Source organism: Raphanus sativus, chromosome 6 (assembly GCF_000801105.2).
Source record: "Raphanus sativus cultivar WK10039 chromosome 6, ASM80110v3, whole genome shotgun sequence".
NCBI lineage: Eukaryota > Viridiplantae > Streptophyta > Magnoliopsida > Brassicales > Brassicaceae > Raphanus > Raphanus sativus.
The window spans coordinates 50,719,838-50,741,058 of NC_079516.1; the positions used below are offsets into that span (position 1 = coordinate 50,719,838).

General features: G+C 34.5%; 5 protein-coding genes and 1 pseudogene across 5 annotated transcripts; 2 read left to right on the plus strand and 4 right to left on the minus strand.

Moving 5' to 3' along the window:
* Nucleotides 1-2,551: 2,551 nt before the first annotated feature.
* LOC130496497 (uncharacterized) lies at nt 2,552-3,684 on the plus strand. The gene is made up of 4 exons (XM_056988603.1): nt 2,552-2,758; nt 2,851-3,244; nt 3,332-3,457; nt 3,543-3,684. Exons 2-4 carry the CDS (start codon nt 3,149-3,151, stop codon nt 3,621-3,623), a joined length of 303 nt encoding a protein of 100 aa, XP_056844583.1. The 5' UTR covers nt 2,552-2,758; nt 2,851-3,148; the 3' UTR covers nt 3,624-3,684.
* A 999-nt stretch (nt 3,685-4,683) lies between these two features.
* On the plus strand, nt 4,684-6,022 carry LOC108812571 (clathrin light chain 2). Its single transcript, XM_018584861.2, has 3 exons — nt 4,684-4,999; nt 5,170-5,323; nt 5,562-6,022. Exons 1-3 carry the CDS (start codon nt 4,779-4,781, stop codon nt 5,895-5,897), a joined length of 711 nt encoding a protein of 236 aa, XP_018440363.1. The 5' UTR covers nt 4,684-4,778; the 3' UTR covers nt 5,898-6,022.
* Nucleotides 6,023-6,047: 25 nt separating this feature from the next.
* LOC108837841 (flocculation protein FLO11) lies at nt 6,048-9,074 on the minus strand. The gene is made up of 5 exons (XM_056988861.1): nt 8,409-9,074; nt 8,192-8,312; nt 7,903-8,017; nt 6,654-7,787; nt 6,048-6,500 (listed from the first exon to the last, which is right to left on the minus strand). The coding sequence occupies exons 1-5, from the start codon at nt 8,611-8,613 to the stop codon at nt 6,234-6,236; spliced, it is 1,842 nt and encodes a 613-aa protein (XP_056844841.1). The 5' UTR covers nt 8,614-9,074; the 3' UTR covers nt 6,048-6,233.
* A 1,430-nt stretch (nt 9,075-10,504) lies between these two features.
* Nucleotides 10,505-11,174, minus strand: LOC108809599 (protein EARLY FLOWERING 4). The gene has a single exon (XM_018581744.2). It carries the CDS (start codon nt 11,090-11,092, stop codon nt 10,751-10,753), a length of 342 nt encoding a protein of 113 aa, XP_018437246.1. The 5' UTR covers nt 11,093-11,174; the 3' UTR covers nt 10,505-10,750.
* A 1,090-nt stretch (nt 11,175-12,264) lies between these two features.
* On the minus strand, nt 12,265-12,857 carry LOC130495875 (uncharacterized; annotated as a pseudogene).
* A 172-nt stretch (nt 12,858-13,029) lies between these two features.
* On the minus strand, nt 13,030-15,598 carry LOC108807140 (putative ABC1 protein At2g40090). Its single transcript, XM_018579391.2, has 8 exons — nt 15,336-15,598; nt 14,968-15,122; nt 14,743-14,868; nt 14,566-14,661; nt 14,380-14,480; nt 14,260-14,296; nt 13,977-14,195; nt 13,030-13,898 (listed from the first exon to the last, which is right to left on the minus strand). Exons 1-8 carry the CDS (start codon nt 15,517-15,519, stop codon nt 13,206-13,208), a joined length of 1,611 nt encoding a protein of 536 aa, XP_018434893.1. The 5' UTR covers nt 15,520-15,598; the 3' UTR covers nt 13,030-13,205.
* Between the last annotated feature and the right edge of the window lie 5,623 nt (nt 15,599-21,221).

Sequence of the window (21,221 nt, forward strand, 5' to 3'; positions counted from 1 at the left end):
TATATCTATCGTTTTCTCTATAAAATTGTAGAAACATCATAATTTCATAAATTGCAAAACAATGGACTTTAAAATTTGGATTAAAGATTACAAATTATGAAACTATAACAATTTAAATCAAATTAGATTACATATCGGTTATTCATCAGTTCAATCGGTTAGTCTCGGATTTTAGTTATTTTTTTTTAGTATAGCTATTTTTAAAAATATAAATTAAATTGTCGGATCTCTAGACTAACCGGTATAATACTATAATCATAGGTTTGGGTCAAATTTAAATACACTGATTTAAATGTAAAAATGTTTTAAATACACACTCTTTTAAATTGACAAAATATTTATTAAATTATTAGTGAAATTTTTCATCGTAAAATATTATGCGCTTGTAAAGCGCGGATCAAGATCTAGTATATATTACAACTAAAAAAATATGAATCAAGTTAAAATATTTTTTGAGAAGAAGACTAGTGGGTGGTATGCTTTAACCATCTTTGGTAGATGAAAAAACCTTTTTTGGGTATAACTAAATAAGATTAGCATCTCTCTAGTAAAATAGTAACATATATAGTTAGAAAAATGAAAAGGAGTATATTTTTCCGCTTATGCTGAAACCAGAAAAAACAAAAGCTTTGTCTGCACGCTACAAACATTGTCTTCAAATGGGGTTTACTTTGTGGGTTTTTGAATGTAGGTGTGAAAGTTAGTAGCTTTCGGTTTGTATTGTGTTTCCTACTACAGTTTCCGTGGAAACAAGCTTAAAGTTTACTTTTTTGGCACTTATTCTTTCGTCTCTTCAAGTTTTCTAAAAAATGGGTTTTTTTTGGGGTTTGAGATTCTAAGAGATTTCGCTTGTTTTACTGCTTTCGATTTCGTGTTAACGGTCATAAAGTTTGTTTCTTTATATTTTTTCGCAGCAGCGGTGGTGGTGCTTTCCGCGGCGGCGGTGGTGGTGCTTTCCGCGGCGGCGGTGGTGGTGCTTTCCGCGGCAACAGAGATGGTGCTTTCCGCGGCGGAGCGTATGTGAGACGTCGCGGCTGGGGCGGAGTGATCGGGTACCGCCTTGGTGATCTTCGTTGCTCATTCTGAGTCTCATTAAAATGCTCTATACTCCTCATTATATGTTCTGTCGGTCCCTACTCTTTGGTTTCAAAAACTTCGTTCTTTGTATTTGCTGAGAACCGCGGCGGCGGAATGGTGAGAACCACGGCGGCATGTACCGCGGCCGAGCGTATCTTCGTTTAAAAGACTACTTTGTTTGTGTTAATCTGGTTTCAAAAACTACTTTCTTTGTCTTTATTTGAATTTTAGAAAGACAATACGAGAAAAAAAAAATCAACATTCGAAAAAAAAAAACAGTTGTTCAACTTTCCAAAAATGAGTTTTTTGGATTTGAGATTCTGGAAATTTCGGTTTCTTTACGGTTTTATAATGGAAGAAGCATTTTCAACAGACATTCTTGAAGCATATATTCTTGGGATCACATTCGGTCTTGCTACCCACAGTGAAATTGTAAGTTATCCTCTTTGGGACTATCTCTGTTTCTAAAACGTTTGAATGAATGATCAAAAATTGCACGTATAACGAAATAAAACAAAAATAATTCGTATGCTTGGTGACAACTTAAAAGTTAACCTTTTCTCTGTTTTCATTACATCAAATAAAGCGCCATTGAGCAAGTTCTTTTTATGTCTTTCTTTTCTGTTGTTTAGGCTCTTTTATGAATGGGGAGTCTCACAAACTACTGGTGGTGAGGAAAACCCACAGTCTAATTGGGGAAAGAAACCGTAAGTTGAATCAAATGCTGCTGCTATTTGGGGTTCTAATGCCAAAAAGAACCTGGATGCTGATGTTGTTGCTGCTTGGGGCTCTAATGCCAACAAGAAGCTGGGAGATGATGCTGCTGGTTGGGGTTCTGTTACACTAAAAATAAATATTGTTACTGTCAAGTTTTACAGTTGTAATTGTAATATTTGAGATTTAATCCAGAAGATCAGTTTACACTTTACTCATATAAGCTCAATATTAAGCTAAGAAGATTGAGTTTTGATTTCAAAAGTGACGTAGAAAACAAGTTAACAAAGAGCTAGCCTAAGGTGTTTCATCAGGTGTTGAATTGGAGCCAAACAATTATTCAAGCGCATTGAAGTGCGTTCTAGAACTCGGATCACTCAGCTGGAGCAGCCCACTGTCGTGGTGCTGATCTCTTAGCAAATCGTTCTCACCACCTAAATGTCGTTGAGATGAGAAGCGATGGTAAGCCTTAGAGATCAAGTCTGATTATGTTCACTTAGTGCCCTAATATCTACTTTCGCTGATTAGGGATACTAAGCTCATTCAAAACATGTCAAGTTATCTCCTATGCGATTAGCTAGGTGATTAAACTTAAGATCTAACATTAAGTGATCAAGTTAATGCAAGCAATGAGAACAACATGAATGAAGAACAAATAAGAATCGTTTATCTATGTTTAACTTGAATTTCAACACCCTAAGCAGCAATTAAAGACATAAATTCTGAAAAATACTGCATTAGAAAAAAATAAAAACAAAACAAGGATTCAGATGATCCAGAGATGGATTCTTCTCTCTTACAAGTTAACCCTTTTTGTGTCAGTCGGTGTATAGAATCCGAGTGCAAAAGCTGATTGGTTTTCCTACTACAGTGGCTATTTTTGCCATTGGCAACCTAGAATACATATCTAGTGACCTCTTGGAAAAGATCGCTTCCTCTGGAATCGTTCTTATTCACGCCCCTTGCGGTAAAATAAATCCATCCTCTCTCTCTCTTGATTTTTTTTTTTTGTTTTAAATCTTGTTTAGAGTACTCTCTCATCCGTACGTAAATTCCTAGGTGGGAACGACTTAATTAGTTTTTTGTACGAATGGTCTGATGAGGCGCACCCGGCGCAGCATGAAACACAACGTCCGGGTGGTGGTTACATAATGTTGATATCCGGTGATCAAACGATGGTTAATCGTTGTTCTCTTCATCGATTTTCTAAATTCAGTAAGTTTTGGTGCATATCCACAAGATGTTTGGCCAGTAACAACCCTTGACGTTCAGGGTGAGAAAGTGTTTGTCAAAGAGGTTGTCTGGGAATCTTTACTTAGTGACACCGCATCACCATGGGCCAACCTGGTGCCGGAAGATGAACCTCTCTGCATGTGCGAAGTATGCCATGTTGTTGACCATACATGTAAAGATTTCATCACTCATCTCAAGAGTGAACAACACAGAGGAGAAGGTTAGTTAGCATCATCCTCCTCCTCCTCCTCAGCTTTTAGGTATCATTATTACATTTTTTTGTAAAATTTTTCATGTGTGTATGCAGTTGTTTGGAATTGCGGCCCGTGACTGTGATGGTAATCCTAAATATTTTTGCACAGTTTGCAATTATCCCGCCTACGACGAATTCAACCTGTCCCTCCATAACGACAGCAAAGATCATAAGCAGAAGGTAAGCAGCATTGCCTCTCTTAGCTTGTACATTCTAACAACTCTGTCCCACTTAAAATTTGATCCCATTTTGGTTTGTTTTCAAGCTGGCTGATAAAGAGCCTCCTCCTCAAGCAGAGGATTGCGAGAGAGAGCAGGAAGAGAAATCCACAAGCGGATCTCTTTAACGAGATAAACAAGAAGCGATCTTTTGATCGATGGTTGCCTAAGGATTAATAATAAAGAAGCTAGAGTGCGTGTGCATCGGTCTTTGTGTTAAAAGAGTTTTCTAAATAATACTTATTTATTGTTATGGTGAATGCTTTGTTCTTCTACCTCTATGATATTTCTCTGTCTGGTTTCTTTTTTTTCAACTAGTACTCTTATAGGTTTTAAAAATGATTATCTTAATTAATCTCGTTGCTTTATATGCAAAACCACACTCCCTTTTGATATGGGTGAAATTAAGTATAGCTTGAGAGATTAGCCTTTACTACTTAGTAAACTGTAAGGGGCTATATATGCAAGGATTCAACTTTTACACATTTCTACTTCTTAAGCCGCCTTATTCACACTCCCTAGGTTTTCACACATGTCTGTTTTTTTCTGTCAAAGTTGTATTGTCGAGGACCTTCTTGTTCATGCAGTTAACACACCCCATATTAACAGTGTATCCCTAAGATACGGTTAAGTCGGTTGCCTCCGAATAGTGCATGTCGGGTCGTTTCCTGTTCTCTGCATATGCGTTTTGTATTACTTTTCCCCTGCACAGTTTTGTTCTCCCACTGATAATAATCCCTTGTTTTTGTCCTTCCACAAGACACTCTGCCTTAGGCTTACGCTCTTAGGCTTACGCTTAGGCTTAATCTATTTCTAGGGAAGGTACAAAAGACTCTCAGTTTTAAAAAGTTATCCACTCTTTTTTCTTTTGGGATGCACAAAAAAAAGAGTGGAGAGAATGCAAGACAATGTTTAAATTGCAGTTCTGTAGCTGCAGATCTTGTCTGAAAACTAGGGTTTAGGTTTCAGTGACTGGTTTAGTTATTTTTGGAGTCTAGTGATGCCTTGACACACAAACTATTTACCAAACAAAACAAATGCATTCAACCATCTCATTTTCTTCTCTGACCATATTAAAACCAAATAAATCCTAAACCCAAAATTCTCACTCCCTGGCCCAATTAGGAAATAATGATTTGGCAAAAGCCCATTAATAAGATTTACATAAAGACAGACAGGAGGATCGGATTCACTAGCTAGCTTCGAGTGAAACTTGAAGAAAAACAGATTCGTCATTTCTTACTGTTCGGTCTGAAAGCTACCTACCTTCCTGTTCCCTGGAGATGTCTGTCTTTGATGATGATTCGTTCGTTATACTCGGAGATGATGCATCTGAGTCTGTTCCTCAGGTCTCAGCCCAAGTAGATGATTCGATCGATGATGACGTTTTCGCGGCGCCGTCTTCAGACTACGGCGGTTACTCTAACGGAGACGACGGTCCTATCTTGCCTCCTCCTTCGGAGATGGAGTCTGATGAGGGAGCTGCTCTCAGAGAATGGAGAAGGTTAGATCTCAAAGATTCAACTCAAAAAAAGCTTGTTACTTTGCTCGTTGTTCTGCTCATCTTGTAGTGCGTTGTGATCTCGGATGTATTTTTAGAGATCTAATCTCTTGTGTGTCTCCTGCAAAGTTTGATACTTTTGATCACAATGTTGTGTTTTGTGGTGAGTGCAGACAGAATGCGATTCAACTTGAGGAGAAGGAGAAGAGAGAAAAGGAGTTGAGGAACCAAATAATCGAGGAAGCTGATCAGTTCAAAGAAGAGTTCCATAAGAAGAGGGAGTTGGCTTGTGAAAACAACAAAGCAGCCAACAGAGAGAAAGAAAAGGTATCTTCTTTGCCCACTTAAGAAGTCTATATATTGCTTAAGCTTCTAGTTTGATCATATTTTTTTTATGTAAGCTTTTAGCATGTGGTTTCGCTTTGTGTAGTTGGAACCCAGCCGATCTGATATGTTTTATGCTTTGTGTAGTTAATATAGCTGCATGATTTTGCTTCTTTTTTTTTTTACTGTGCTGGTTGAACTGTTGCTCACATGTTTGTTTGTTTGTTTTTGAACGATTAAGCTGTATGTGGAGACCCAAGAGAAGTTTTACGCGGAAGCAAGCAAGAACTACTGGAAGGCAATAGCAGAGCTAGTGCCTAAAGAGGTTCCAATTATAGAGAAAACAAGAAGAGGGAAGAAGAAAGAGGAAGATCCCAAGAAGCCAACAACAATCTCTGTGATTGGACCAAAGCCTGGTAAGCCAACCGATCTCTCGAGAATGAGACAGATATTGCTGAAGCTCAAACAGAACCCGCCTGCTCACCTCAAACTCACTCCTCAACCTCCTCCATCTGAGGCTGCTCCTCCAGAGAATGTTCCTCAAACCAAGCCCGCCGAGGCTGTTGCTGCTTCTTAGGAAGCCATCTTCGCTTTTGTTATTCGTTTCTTATGTGTTTGTTATATATACAGCTGAGATATTGTAAGGGGCACATGTGTGTTACTATTATTAACAGTTATGTTATGTTCGATGATACTTGATTACTTCCATGTTTGAACTCAAATCAGAAATCATTAAAAAAAGTGGTTAAATTATCTCAAACAATCAGATAACAACAAGAAATACCATAGAGGCGACTTCAGGTTAGACAGATATCATCATCAATCTCGTGTGAAAGACACTCTGCAATAATAATTGAGAGAAGAGGATCTCAAAAGTCAACGGTTTACAGATTTCTTCTTCATTCTTTTCATCCTATCTCCCTTGTAAGCTGCTTGCAGGGGACCTGCAACCTCTCTCGCTGCCTGCGTCATCTTCCTTTTCGCTAGCTGCCTCTAAGCACATGCCATTGTTGTTGTAGACACTGATCTCTGAGCTCGCGTTGCTGCTTGTTGCTAGTGGAGAATCTGATACATTCATTGGTCTGCCACGAGTATGTCCAGATCTCACACTGTACATTGATGATGCTGGAATGTTTGTCATTAGTGGTCTCAGATTCCCTGGTATGGTCCTACGTATATCCTGTAAAATGTTGATTCATCAGTTCCACAAATGTCTTAATAGTACTAATGAGAGAGAGAGAGAGAGAGAGAGAGAGAGAGAGAGAGAGAGAGAGAGAGAGAGAGAGAGAGAGAGAGAGAGAGAGAGAGAGAGAGAGAGAGAGAGAGTACGCACCATATGCCTTATGGCCATGTCAAGGGACTTCTTGGAGAGATTTCTTCCAAACCCTGCACTGTCTGGTGATGAGGACTTTGCAGACAAGTTACCATGAGGAGAACCCTTTTCATCTGATCTAGGAGGAGCCAGTTTCCGCATGTTTATCACTCTCTCCACCATTTTTGCTCCCATCATGACAGGACTAACATTGTCATTGGCTTTGGAGTATCCACGGTTAACCGCAGGAACAGAGCTACCACTAGTGTGCATCGGTGCTCTTCCTCTCGACGGTGAGCATGACTGCCTTCTCGGTCTTCCTCCTCCTGCAAGACCCCCAGGCTCAACTGAATTAGAACGAGGGCTTGGAGCTCCCGGTCTGCCTCTTGTTGCTGAGAGTGGCCTTTCCGGTAATGTTGTTCTTAGATTTGGAGGAGTCTCTAGCGAGAAGCCAGGCATGTCTGATGGCTTCCATGGTCTTGACCTCACTGTAGGAGAAGGAGCACGTGATACAGCAGCAGGGGTTTTAGATGGTGTTGGCATTGGCTTTGCAGCTGGAGAAGAAGGCTTGATTTGGGATGATATTGTTGGCTTTGATGTAGTGGTTGTTGCAGCAGCACTCGGACGGCGAGTTGGTGTAGCTGACCTGGATCTGGTTTTAGGCGGAGGAGGAAGTGTGGGTCTAGAAGTAGGTGTTGAAGATCTAGCAGTAGATCTTGACAGAGGTGTGGTGGACCTAGAAGGACCTGCAGATCTTGTGGCGGTGCTAGCGGTGGATCTAGTGGTTGAACCTGGAGGCCTAGTAGTTGGTTTAGATGCAGTAGGTGTGAGCCTAGATGAACTCGTTGACCTGCTCATAGGAGGCGTGGGCTTAGTGGTTGCAGATGAAGAGGACCTGGAACTAGTCAGAGAAGGTCGAGTAGTTGAGGAGACGGTGGTTCGTGAGGTTGGTGTGGAAGGCCTTGAGGATTTTGAATTAGTTGTCAGCGTTGATGATGATCTTCCAGTGGGAGTGGAGGGTCTTGATCCAGGTCCTCCAGATGATGAAGGTCTCCGAGTTGGTCCATTGGAAGAGCTCAATCCAGAAGGAGAGGAAGTTTGTTGTCTAGATGTTAGATGGTTCCTGGCAGTAGGCTCTGATGATGAATTAGCCAGCTATGACAAATACAATTCTCACAGGTTACCATCATTGAAGCATTTGGCTGCTTATCTAGAATCCATGCTTAGATAAAAGGAAGTTCAAAACAGTAAGCAAGAACATTATTAGTACCCTAGAAGTCAATGTAGCTGGACGACCCTTTGAATCACCAGTCTGACTCATCATGGTCCTATGTGATTCCATCTCCAGCGAAGGAAAGAGAGGAGTACCTGGAGGTGTCAGAAGCCTACGAAACACAAAAAAGAAAACACACTTAAAAATCTACTTGCAGTTAAGATGGCTACAGGCATTATTCAAATCATCACATGTGAATGCGTTCACATGACTGATACTATGAACCAAACCGCCACAACATATTAGCTTTGACAAGAAATTTTGGTTAAAGAGTGTTAGTTACTACCATTCATAGTCATTTTTGTCGGCTTCAGAATTGAGGAAATCATCATCAGGAGGACCTGTCTTCCGTGCAGCAGCACCACTTGAGACGATGTTAAACACTGGTGAAGTTCCAGGCTTTGAACCTACACACAACCACCAATAACTAAATCAACCCTTCTTCTTTTACCAAACCAGAAGACATCATCAATTAGAAAAGTAAAACTCATTATCTTTTATACCTAGTGGAGTCTCGAAGTCATCAGGGTTGTTGTTGAGAAGGAGACTATTATTATCCTGCTCTTTCTCGCGCCGCCTCATCTCGAGAAACAAAGAGAGCTCTTCATCTTTCTCAGCCATCATAGAAGCCCTAAGCTGTTGCTGTCTCTGCCTCGCTGCTGAATCCAGAAACCGAGACGACTCTTGTGCCCTAAAACTTCGATTCATCTCTCTCTCTCTCTCTCTCTCTCTCCAAACTTACAGATCGAAAAGAGATGACTAAAAAAACCTAACTTAACTTCCAATTCACTCCCTAGGACAACAGACAGACAGAGAAGCAATGTCCTAAACTCCTAATTTTAACTTAACTTAACTTTGAATTAGTCATATAACATTGCAAAAATCGAAACTTTATAAGCTCGAAAAAAAGTTAATTACAAGACTACTTGTCTCCGCTTGAAAGTGGGAACAGAAAGGGGAAAAAAAGTGAACTTTTTTTTTTGTTTTTAGAAGGAAAGACAAGAGCTTTCTCAAAGAGGAAATGGAGCTCGAGAAACAAAACCCGGTAAGCAAAAAATAACCTAGCCACAGAGAGAGAGGGAGAAGAAAAATGGAAGCTTTTTTTTTTGGAGAGATCGAGAGAGAAGAAAGTGTGTGTGTGTTGAGGAGAGTGGCAATGAGTGTAATTATTTCTCTGCGACATGGGTTTAAATTGCGAGGAAACTCATCTAAGTTTTTTTTTAAATGTCTTTTTTTTGGGTTTGATGAAAAATATATTTTTTTGTTTTAATTTGTTTGAGAGGATGATGGGACATCTCTCAATTGTTTTGTTTCTATCGCTTCAAGTCTACGGATTCTCTCTGCATCATCTTCTATTTTATCGTTACTCCATGATTTTTCATATGTTTTCTTTTTGTTTTTTTTTATAGATCAAAATTGTAAGGAATATAAGAGGAGTTTCATTATTTTTCAAACACTGGAACATGTTTTTTCTATGTGGAATAATCACCATATGATTGTAGAGCTAGTGGACATCGTTCTATAAATATTTTTGTGACTATTGTACTGATCATGGATCTCTTTGGTATTATTGTACCTGTACTCAGCTTTCTTGAACCACAAAAAGAAATTGTGTTTTCGGAAAAAAAAAGTTGAATCCACAATTGATTATGTTTACGTCTTTAGTCTGTCACTAATTACCTACTAATTTGGTACATGCTTAATTTTTTTGATTATCATGTATTAGTTGGATTAGCTACAAGTTGAAAATAGAACATTTCAAACGTATACTTCTAAAACTTATAGATTGGTTAATGTTTGTACTACAACTAAAAGTCTAAAACTAATACTGAAGATAAACAAAATATTTTGATTAACAAGATAAACAAAAGAAAAGCCCATAGCAGTTTTGATTAGTAGACTAAAACTAATATTCAGTGAAATAGAACTATCGGGTATGGGTTTGAATTGGGGTTTTAGATAACATTAGTGGAGGCCGATTTTGCTAATTTAGATTACAAAGATCATATAGCTTTCTTCATACATAATGACAGAAACAAAGATTTAATGGTCCAGTGAGCGCCTCAGTTAAGATATGTAAAGCAAGTCCACTCTATCTAAAGTCCATCAGATCCATATAGTTTTTTTAATCAACGTTTAGTTTGTATCTTGTTTATCTTTGGAACACCTAACTTTTTTCTTCTAATCAGATTAGGTAAGATTGTAGTAATATTATTAAGGGTTCATATTCCAAAAACCCATCCTCTTGTATTCAGTCTTCATATCACTGCACTGCTAGTATATCTGAAATGGGATTGAATGGTCTATTGTTTCATGCAGTATCTGTTTACTCATTATTGTCTTATGAATATCACAACGTGGATACTTCTCCAACACACACCACTTTGAAAAGTCAGTTGTAAGCAAATTGTTTTAAATGAGATCACTTTACATGTCATATCAAAATTGCATCACCAATAGGTTACGAACTTATTTCAAATTGCGACTATCTAACAACAACCTTCATTAATGTCAAAGATCATATTAAAAAGAGGCTCTCAAAATATAACAAATAAATAAAAGAAAACGTTGTGTTACAAAAAAAAAGCAAAAGAAAACGTTTTAGTCTAAATATTTATTTATTTATTATTAGAGAAATTGCAGCAGAGACACATTGAAAAAGACTCGAACCATAATTAAAATAACCCATATAATGGGTTTTCTCCCACGGATTATTCTAACGACAATCATTGCAATAACATAACATTAACTTATATAACAGGTTTAGATCATATGTTAAACAGACTTATTCGAAATGTTCAAACCGGCCGGTCCAACTAAGAGAGATCAATTTGATCCGGGTTGATTAATTAGCTCTGGTTCCGGTAGTTCCACCACCGTCGCGTCCGTTCTTCCCACCGTGAAACGCCGATGAGAAATTGGTGTTGAGGTCAGAGTACATTGAAACAACCTTAGAGATGTTTCCGTTGAGTTCTTGGATCAAAGCAACGTTCTTGGACATGTTATCAGCCATTCTTGACTGGTGATTGTCGTTGACTTGCTGGATAAGTGATCTGTTTCTGTCCAAAACCGATTGCACTTGTCTGAAATTACGATCAAGATCCTCCCACATCGCCGGATCTCCTCCTCCTTGCTCCGCCTCTTCCGCCACGTTCCTCCGCCGCTTGGTTTCACCGTTCCTCTTCATTTAAATAGTTTTTATCAACCGAAGATTTTCTTCTTCTATATGTTTTGTATGTGTGTTTTGTATAATTTATTTTACTTTCGCAGTGAAGAGATGTTAGATATTTATAGTAACTAAACATCTCCCGGACAAAGATGATAAATGGACACGGAGGCAAACAGTTCTGACTCATCACCAGGCGTATAACCAGAGCGTGTAGCTCAAATACACGTATATTGTCGAACATTGAAGAGCAGGCGCGTGGGAAAATCTTGAAAGATTGTGTTTAAGGTGTGCTGTGATTGGTTGGGAGGAATAAAGAACAGAGCTTTTTGCACTTTTCTGAACCTTTTACAAATAAAAATGGGAGAGATGGAGAGAGATAAGGATCTTTGGTTCTCGAAATATCTCAAGATATTTATTGAAAAGTGCATAGTTTTATACGAATAGAATAAGAAAAAGGTATATGGTGTATAGAATTGCCACGGTCAAAGAACCAAATTCGCAGACGCATTATCTCATTTCTCTAATTCCTATAAAAATTGCTTTTGATCTGGTTTCAGAGCGTTCTTCAAACATTTTCATATTTTATTCCTTAGATATTTACTAGTTGCTACTATGCAAGACGCTACAATATCGTTTCGACAGTTTCAATAAAAACATTCAAATTTTGTTAACTAAAATTAATTGAATCTCCAAGTTATCTTTCATTTGCCATTGGTCAATAGCCTCACATTCGAACATTTTTAGTACTAGGCCTTGGTGAACCTGTGTAAGTGTGTATGATAAAAACTTGGTCCTGCGCACTTCAAAAGCACTAAGTATATGCGGTCGGAATTTTTTAAAAAGTGCAAAAAAGTTATTTTCTCTTTTTTTTTTTTTTTGTAATGGAAGACCAACATAGGGAGGAGAATCAAGATTCTCTTAACGTGAAGAGGATTAACTGAAATATGAATTTCATTTGAGAACTATTCAAGAAGACGAGCGGCCACATGATTGGGTTTCAGTTTCAGGTCATGTTTGTATACTCTTCATATACTTGGGACTGAAGCAACAATATTTATACATTTTTTTATCACTGAATTTGATCATTATCCGATAAATCGCAATTTTGATTCATCAGTTCCACCAAAATGTAATTTGTTATGTAACGCAATAAGCAAAAGAGAATCTAATTTTAATTGTTGTCACATCATCTCTGAGATATTTTATCACTAAACCCACTATTGTATGAAATGATTCTAAGTAATATGACACTGGGAACAACACACAAACATCTCGAATCATCAAAGGGAATAAAGCAATAAAGAAGAGTTTTTTTTTGGGACCTTAATTTAATAAGATTCCTTGCGTTTTCTACCGAGTATTGAAGCTCTCTGGAAACGAGGACCTCATGTTCTCCATTTCTTGAAGGCTGTCATAGACAACTGAGCTGCTTCGTACACTGCAAAGACATTGGAGGTTTCAGGTGATGAAAGGTGGTAACTAAATTACAAAAAGAAACAACAAAGAGTTTAAAAGGGTTCAAGTACAGTTTGTTTCTTCTTTGGTTAAGAAGTGGCAAGAACTTGGAAGCTGTTATATGAGCTGCAGTATATACTTTTGTCAGCCTCTCCTTGTATCTGATTTTAAAGGCAGTCGATAGCAAGATTCCTCCAATCGTTCTATCTGTAACTCTGTTCCCAGATCAAAAGAGAGAAACAAAACTCCGAAATCAAATAGATGTAGAGACAAAACCAGTCTTGTTACTAACAGAGTTATTCCTAAACGCTTCAGAAGGAACTATCATATCATGTGTGCCTGATGAAACTTGGGATGGGCGTTTTGAAACAAAATGAAATCTTGTATTAAGAAGATCTATATGCGATTAAAAAAAAACTTAAGCTTGCTTGAGAAACCAATTGAAAGATCAACTACAGGGAATGACTCTCTCTCACAATGGTTGTAGCTTACAAACAATGTATATCTCATTGTTTACATTAAAATTTATTGGTAACAACAACAATAGGCTGCGTATACAAAGAATGATAAAAATGTCACTCCTGGATGGATACACCAAGAACAAAGAATACGTTGTGTCTATACTTTGCCTGTAACATATTCGTACTCATGATAATACTATTACTATATATATATATTATAGTGTTAATGTTTTTCTCACTTGTAACACCCAAAGTGCAAACTGCATCACCCAAAGCCTTGCTTCCACAGACAATCCTTCAAGCCATACATTCAACCACTTCACCAAAGACTTCTTCTCCGACCACTTTGCCTCCAAAACCGCTTCGGAAGACACTTTCCCAATGATCAAAAACGACTCAAGCGACGACCCTTGCAACAGCTCGTTGTTAACAGACCGGAGACAGTCGTTCGTCTTCAGCATCAGAAGGATCACACGTGGCAACCTCCTGAGAAGCTCCGAGATTTGAGGGAAGTACTGTGATGCGTACATCTGCAGCTCTGACCTATCTTCTTTAGTGCCTTGGATGACTAAATGGTCTACTGACGTGTCGATGACTTGCTTCCACGGTCTCATCGTGAGAATCCCAGCGAAAAGCACGTAGAGGTCATCTCCAGCACCGAGCTTTTCGCTGTGTTTTTTGATGGCCTTGGCATCTGAGAAGACCAGGGCTTTCCAAAGAGAGGCGTAGTTGAATCTCGTGTTGAAGTCAAGCTCCTTGTATAAGCCGTGGTCCAGAAGAACCAGCTGCGGTTTTTGCTTGCCGTATATGTTTCTTTTACCAGAAGGACGGACGATCAAGTTGGCAGCGTGTGGATCACAATGCACAAAACCATGCTTAAACATCATCTCTGCAAATGTTTGACTCACCTGCAAGCAAGAGCTTAAAAGTCAATTCCTATTATTCGTGATATGTTAAAAGATCAAAAGGTGAAAGAAAGAGCTTACTAGCTTTGATACTTCATAAGGCTGAATCCCAAGCTTCTTGATCTTAGCCACGTCGTTCACTTGAGCACCATCCATGAACTCCATAGTCAACAGCTTGGAAGAGCTCAAGTTCCAGTAGATTGTTGGTGCATAAACATACTCTGCAATATGGGGAGAGATCTTCCTAAAGTTTTCCAGACACTTCTCATTGTTTTTCGCCTCAACCATAAAATCTAGTTCCTGATGAAATATAAATACATTAATACAAAGGCTGTTTAAAGAACCATCAGCCAAAGACACTAACCTTTGGTAAGCTTTCACTCATTTCATCTAGTAACCACCTGTGTACAGTAGCATAACTTATTGTAAGAAACATGAGCTATGGACTGTATGATCTATAGAGGAAATGAGAAAGAGAGTGCACCTATAGTCAAATGAAGGGAATATCCGGTGCAAGGTGTTCACTATAACTCCAACAGCTGCAGTATCCGCAGCTGCACTGTCTGTCAAATGGGAATGTTGAACCTGCAGACGATAGGTTCAAGAGTGAGCACAAAAACAACTCTTTAACAAGTTTGTTCTGAATCATGTAAAAGGTAAAAGTAGTTACCTTGACAGCAACTTTTTCCCCGGCATGGGTGCGAGCAACATGAACTTGAGCAAGGGAAGCGCTTGCGATAGGAACAGGGTCAAACTCAGCAAATACCTGCAGATAACGAAGCCTTAAGTGTGTGTGTGTGTGGTTATCTAACATATAAGACAAGTATGTAAGAGAAGAAGCTCATACTTTGTCAGGCGTCTCTCCAACCTCTTTCTTGAAAACCTCACATACTTGCTCATAAGAAGAGACAGGACATTTGTTTAACATAGACTGTCTCATCGTATGAACATACTCCTCAGGTACAAGATAATCCTTTGAAACATTAAAAACAAAAAAAAAAACACGTAAGCAAACAATATTCTTTGTCCTAAGATATCTAAATGGTAGATAAAGAGCATAGTTTTGACATACTAATTGTCCTATATGCTGGCCGAGTTTGATATAGATTCCTCCATTTTTGAAACAGAGGTCTTGAAGCTTTTGCGCTGACCTTAGGTGGACTTCATGTTTGACCTTAGCCCTCTCATTGCTTCCCTCAGCCAATCCCGACAATGAGTATTCATAATCTATTAACACAACACAAACCATAATATATATAACGTTACTTCTTATGTATCAAATAGTTTCTACAAAATTCATGTGCAAAGCTCCAATTTTCACGGATTGAATCATTAACCAATCTCTCATTCACAAACTAATCAAATGAGGAAAAAAGGGCATTGCAGGAAATACAAATCCTATAAGAAAGTTTGGTTCTTTTTATTATAAATTGTTCGTACCGAAAGCGATGGAGGCGGCGGTTACGGTGTTGCGGAAGAGGCGGACAGGGATGTTGGTGCAGAGCTTGAGAGTTCTCGACGGGTCTTCGGAGGAAGCAATGAAGGCTGCGCTTGAACCACCGCATACGGCGGAACCAACAACGAGGAGCCTCGCACGGGTTCTCCACAGAGATCTTGCCGCCATGGATGGAACACGCAAGCGAGCAAGATCGGAGGGAGAATAAAAGCGAGCGAGCGAAAACAATGTTCCGACAATGCCAACTAAATTCGCGTTAAATATATGTTTTTCGTTTTTGTTCTGTAATAGCGAGCGACCCGAGTCTTTGCTTATTTTGGGCTTTGTATTGTGGGCCACTAATGGGCCGAATGTTTGACCGGTCATACGCGTTGTCTCTTCAATTTTAGTTGACTAAAATTGGATTTTGTGGATAATCTATTGAATATACCGATTTCAACGGACTAACCCATGGTTATGAGTGGACTTATGAGATTTCAGTTTTTCTTTTGTCTACCAGATTTAGTAGTTTAAATATAGTAGACTAGGTGTTTTCCTGCACCATGTGCAGTAAAAAAATTTAAAATATTTTCTAAAAGATAAACATAAATTATATTTATTTTTTATTAATATTATAAATTTTCTTTTTCTTATTAATATTTTAATATAAATTTGATTTAACTGAACATTAAAATTAAGATAAAAACAATTTTGTTTATTTTGAAATATATTTAAGAATGTGCATGTATATATTTAAAATTATAATCTTAGGTAGATTTTTCTATCTATTTATTTTAATTAAATATATTACATAAATATGTAAAATTTCATAATTGTCAAAAATTAAAATTAAACTATATTTATAAAATCTGTAGATATATATATATATATATATATATATATAAGAAACTAATGATTTTACGATTTAATTTGATTTTATGATTTAATTTTTATAATTTTCTAAAAATATGTATATATTTTTGAAATATTTTTAATTTAAATGAAATTTCAAAATTTGAAATGTCATAATTGAATATATTTATTTTAATGATGATTTATGAGTTATTACCATATTTTTAAAAAGTCCAAAAATATAAATCGACAATAAATGTAATACATGAGTTATTACCATATTTAAAAAGTTTACCAAAAATATAAATTAACATTAAATATAATTTTCCATGTCATATTAATCTATAAGACATATCAATTTTAGTAGCCATGCTATATTACTTTTGTGAAAATGATTGTAGAAGACATGTGGTAAAATCACTTCTCAAATATAATCTAGGGGATGAAAATTTTATAATTGTCAAAAATTAAAATTAAAAAATATTTATAAAACTGTAGATATATATATAATAAACTAATAATTTTACGATTTAATTTGATTTTATGATTTAATTTTTGTAATTTTCTAAAAATATGTATATATTTTTGAAATATTTTTAATTTAAATGATATTTTGAAATTTAAAATGTCATAATTGAATATATTTATTTTAATGATAATTTATGAGTTATTACCATATTTTTAAAAAGTCCAAAAATATAAATCTAAAATAAATGTAATATATAAGTTATTACCATATTTTAAAAAGTTTACCAAAAATATAAATTAACATTAAGTATAATTTTCCATGTCATATTAACCTATAAGATATGTTATCAATTTTATTAGCCATGTCATATTATTTTTGTGAGAATGATTGTAGAGAAGACATGTGGCAAAAATTGTCCATGTCATATTAATTTATAAGACATGTCATCAATTTTAATAGCCATGTCATATTATTTTTGTGAGAATGCTTGTAGAGAAGACATGTGGCAAAATCACTTCTCAAATATAGTCTAGGGGATGTTTTTGAATTATGATTTTCACTCAGTTTACTAAATAATAATCTATACTCCCTATGTTTCATATTAGTTGGTGATTAAGTTTTTTGCTCAATTATTAAAAATGGTTAACTTTTGTTCAATAAAATATAATTGATTAAAAATACCAACAACAAGATTTTACATAGAAATCTGAAAACATTTTTTAAATAAAAACCAATTAAATTGAATCAGAGGGAATACTATTTTTTATTTATATATAAAACTAAATATAAAAACTATTTCTTTATTTTTTAAAGAGTTGGGGTCTCCAACCTTAATTTCTCAATCTAAATGTACAAATATTATATTTTATTAAATACTTTAAATTTAGAAGAACTGTATTTGAAATTAACTATCATAATTTTGAGATATTCAAACAATATTTTACTGATTTATATATTTGTTATGTTTAGAAAAATCTTGGAAGAACTTTTCCTTTAAAATGTTTGTAGTGCCATAATTAGGTCTCAGTGTATTTGCAAAAAGAAAAATTATTAGCGTACAATGTATCTTTGGTGAGCTGAGATGTTGTTTTTAAACTATTTTTTAAAATAAATAACGATATTAAAAATACAAAAATTGCAATTTTATAATAAAAAATTAAACTTGAAAGATGGGCTGACTCAAAAATATATTTTAAGTTGCTTACCTGAAATAACTTTAACCGATCCGAAATAATAATTTAAAATCTGAAAAGAAATTCGACACTCTCATACTCAAAATTTAAATTGAGATGTTTTGATTTATGTTTCTCTTTCATCTGATCTATGTGATGAACAATGTTTTTTACCACGCCACCGTCCATCATTCTTCTTGTCGCCGCTAAAAATTGAGATGTTTTGATTTAAACTCCCAATCAATTTCATTAGTCTAAATTATTTATCTTAACTTCTGTCGTATTTGTTAATTTTTCCTTTTATATACGTCCTATTGTAAAAATTCATTACTTTATTGGTCATACATTAATTGTTTTCAAATTCACCCTCATGGTCATGCATTGTGCACTATTATCATATATAATTGGAACGTAAATATTGGTTGGTAACCTTTATGAAATAAATGAAAACATAAAATAGAGTCTTGAGATATGTTCAACCAATAAATAACATGTGATCACATGTAGCAGTTGGTTCCTCCATTATAGTTTGTGTTAACGAGTCTTGGTTCATACATTAATTGTTTTCAACAGGGAGAGAACAACTAACTTTATTTTATTATAACGATTAAGCAAACGATAACTATCATAACAATTCTAAAGTTTTCAAATCTATTTTAGTTTATATGATTCACAGGTTTTACATAACTTAAAATATGAACATTAACATTGTTTTTCTTAATTTAATAGAAGTATCAAGAAATTTCTCTCAACAATTTTTCTATAATGTTTTTGCTTCTATTCATGTAGAATTTCAGCGTGTTTATTTTATTTTATTTTAATTGAAGTGAAATAAAAAGATAAAGATATATGAAAGAATGGGTGAAAAACTTACAATATATCTTAAAATAATATATTAGTATATACATATTTTAATATTTAACAATAACGAATAGAGGTGAGTATTGCTGAGGAAAATGAGATTTTCAATTCATTATGCATAAGTTTTCAAAAAAAAATATGAGAGATTTTAACATAAATAAACTTTTTAATCAAACATAAATAAACTATGAAATGATTCTCCCATCTATCAAAATTCCGACTGGCTGATTTGAAAAGACGGAAAATTCAGCATAAATCATATATATAAATTGAAATTTCGTAATCAAACTAGATTCTCTCAATGTTGGGATTCTCATGGGCACATGTCCCTCTGGCCCCTCTATATGAGCATTCTGCTTCATCTAACAAACCGTTTTGCTGAACAAAATCTCTCAGGGTTCTTCGATCTTCCAAAAAAAACTAGATTCTGACTCATTTCTTAAAAGACTAGTATATTTTATGTTTTATATTTTTTCTAGAATTTATTTATTATATTTATATATCTATTGTTTTATCTTTAAATAAATAAAAGATAATAGTTGGAGTAAACCTATATTACTAAGTTATGTTCTTAATTTAATAGAACATGTGATATAATATTTAAGAAAATAGAAAGGATAAAATAACAAGCTAACTCACAAATTAGTTGGGACTACCCTAGTATTAGTAATTGCCGAGACATGAATCATGGAGCTAACCAACATGAGAGCAGTATTGCTGATAACGTTGTTGATTGTTCTTTCTATGCTTAAGTGTTAACAAAAATATCCAGAACCAAAGACTAGTCTGAAAAAGGCTGGAAAATAAACAAATGAGGAATTGATCTAATGATTTTTTTTTTAACGTAAGACAACTCTGATTAATTTGGCAGTTGTTCACTTTAACATCAGATTAATTAAGCAGATTTGTAAATAATACAGTTTTGTTTTGAACTAACCTAGAGTTTTTTAATGAGAAAAGAAGCCCAGTGCTCTATGCGAGACTAAATTGTAGTAGAACCAATTTGGATTTCTCTTATGAACGCAAAAAGGCAGAAATAATCAACCTTGTTCTTTTAAACCTTCATTTAATCGGGTCCGAATCCAGATTGTGGCACAACGACAATGTTTATAGGGAAAATTGCCAATAGAGAACAAAAAAATAAGGGTGTTGTCCCTTTGGTATAAATTCATTTTTGTCCATTTTTTCTCTTTTCTACCCTTTGTATTTCTGAAAACTAATGAAAAAAATATTTTTGTGAATCAAAAAAATATTAAAAATATAAATAATTAATAAAACACCTATATACACAAGCTGGTATTTTTTCTTTTTTCAAAAAGTTAATAAATAAAAATTTGAAAATACGTTCTACTAAATGTAGAATGTGCCTTCTACGGAAAATGGTATAGTAGAAAGCGATTTCTAAAATAAACACGTTCATCTACTATTTTTAGAATGTACATTCTACTATTTACTAATTTTCTAAAAAAGTGGAATGCGCATTCTACTAATTCTAAAGCTATCTACTTTTCGTCGAGAAGCATCTTCTACTTTTATTAAGTATTCTAAATTTCGCAGAATGTATTTTCTAAAATGTACTCTTCCGTCTACTAAAAGTAGAAAGCATGTTCTAGATTTTTGTCAATCTTCTAAACTTTTAGAATGCGCCTTCTACGGATAAGATTATCTGATTTTTGCGAAAATTAATGAAAATTTCAGTTAAGGAAATATTCTAAAAATCTCCTAAAAATATTCTAACTTCCTAAAACGTGTTATTTTCGATTTTACTTGTGAAAAGTTTTTAAAAAATAATTCTCTCTTGTCTTCTTCATTAATCTATGGTTTTTCCACAGTTTTTCTTTTGATTTTTTTCACAAATTCTTGTTCTCTATGATACATATCTATACAACATGTGGTGTTTTGAAATTATTTGTAATTTTTTGTAAAGTTTTATTTTTATTTTTATAAAGTTTGCAAATTTTATTTTTATTAAAAGTTTTATTAAAAACATTTTTAAAAGTTCTATTTTAATTAAAAAGTTAGATAAAATTTAAAAGGTTATAACCATTTTAAACTTTTTATAAAAATAAAACTTTCTAAAATGTTTTTTATAAAGTTAGTTTAAAGTTTTTATGAATTTGTTTTTGTAAAGTTTTATTTTTATTTTTATAAAGTTTAATTTTTTTATTTAATTAAAGTTTTATTAAAAACGTTTAAAACTTTTTATAAAAATAAAAATTTGTAAAATGTTTTTAATAAGTTTATTTAATGTTTTTATTAAAAAAAATTGTAAATTATTTTTATTTTTACAAAGTCTATTTTTTAAAAAAAATTAAACCTTTTATTTTATTTTCCCTTTTTAAAACGTTTTAAATTAAATTTCTAAAAAAATCTTTTAGTTTAATGTGTTTAATAAAAACTTTAACCAAACTTTATAAAATTTGTAAACTTTATAAAAATAAAAATAAAACTTTACAAAAAGTTATTAATAAAAAGTTTAAACAAAATTTATAAAAATACATTTTAAATTTCTTTATTTTTATTAAAATTTTTGATAA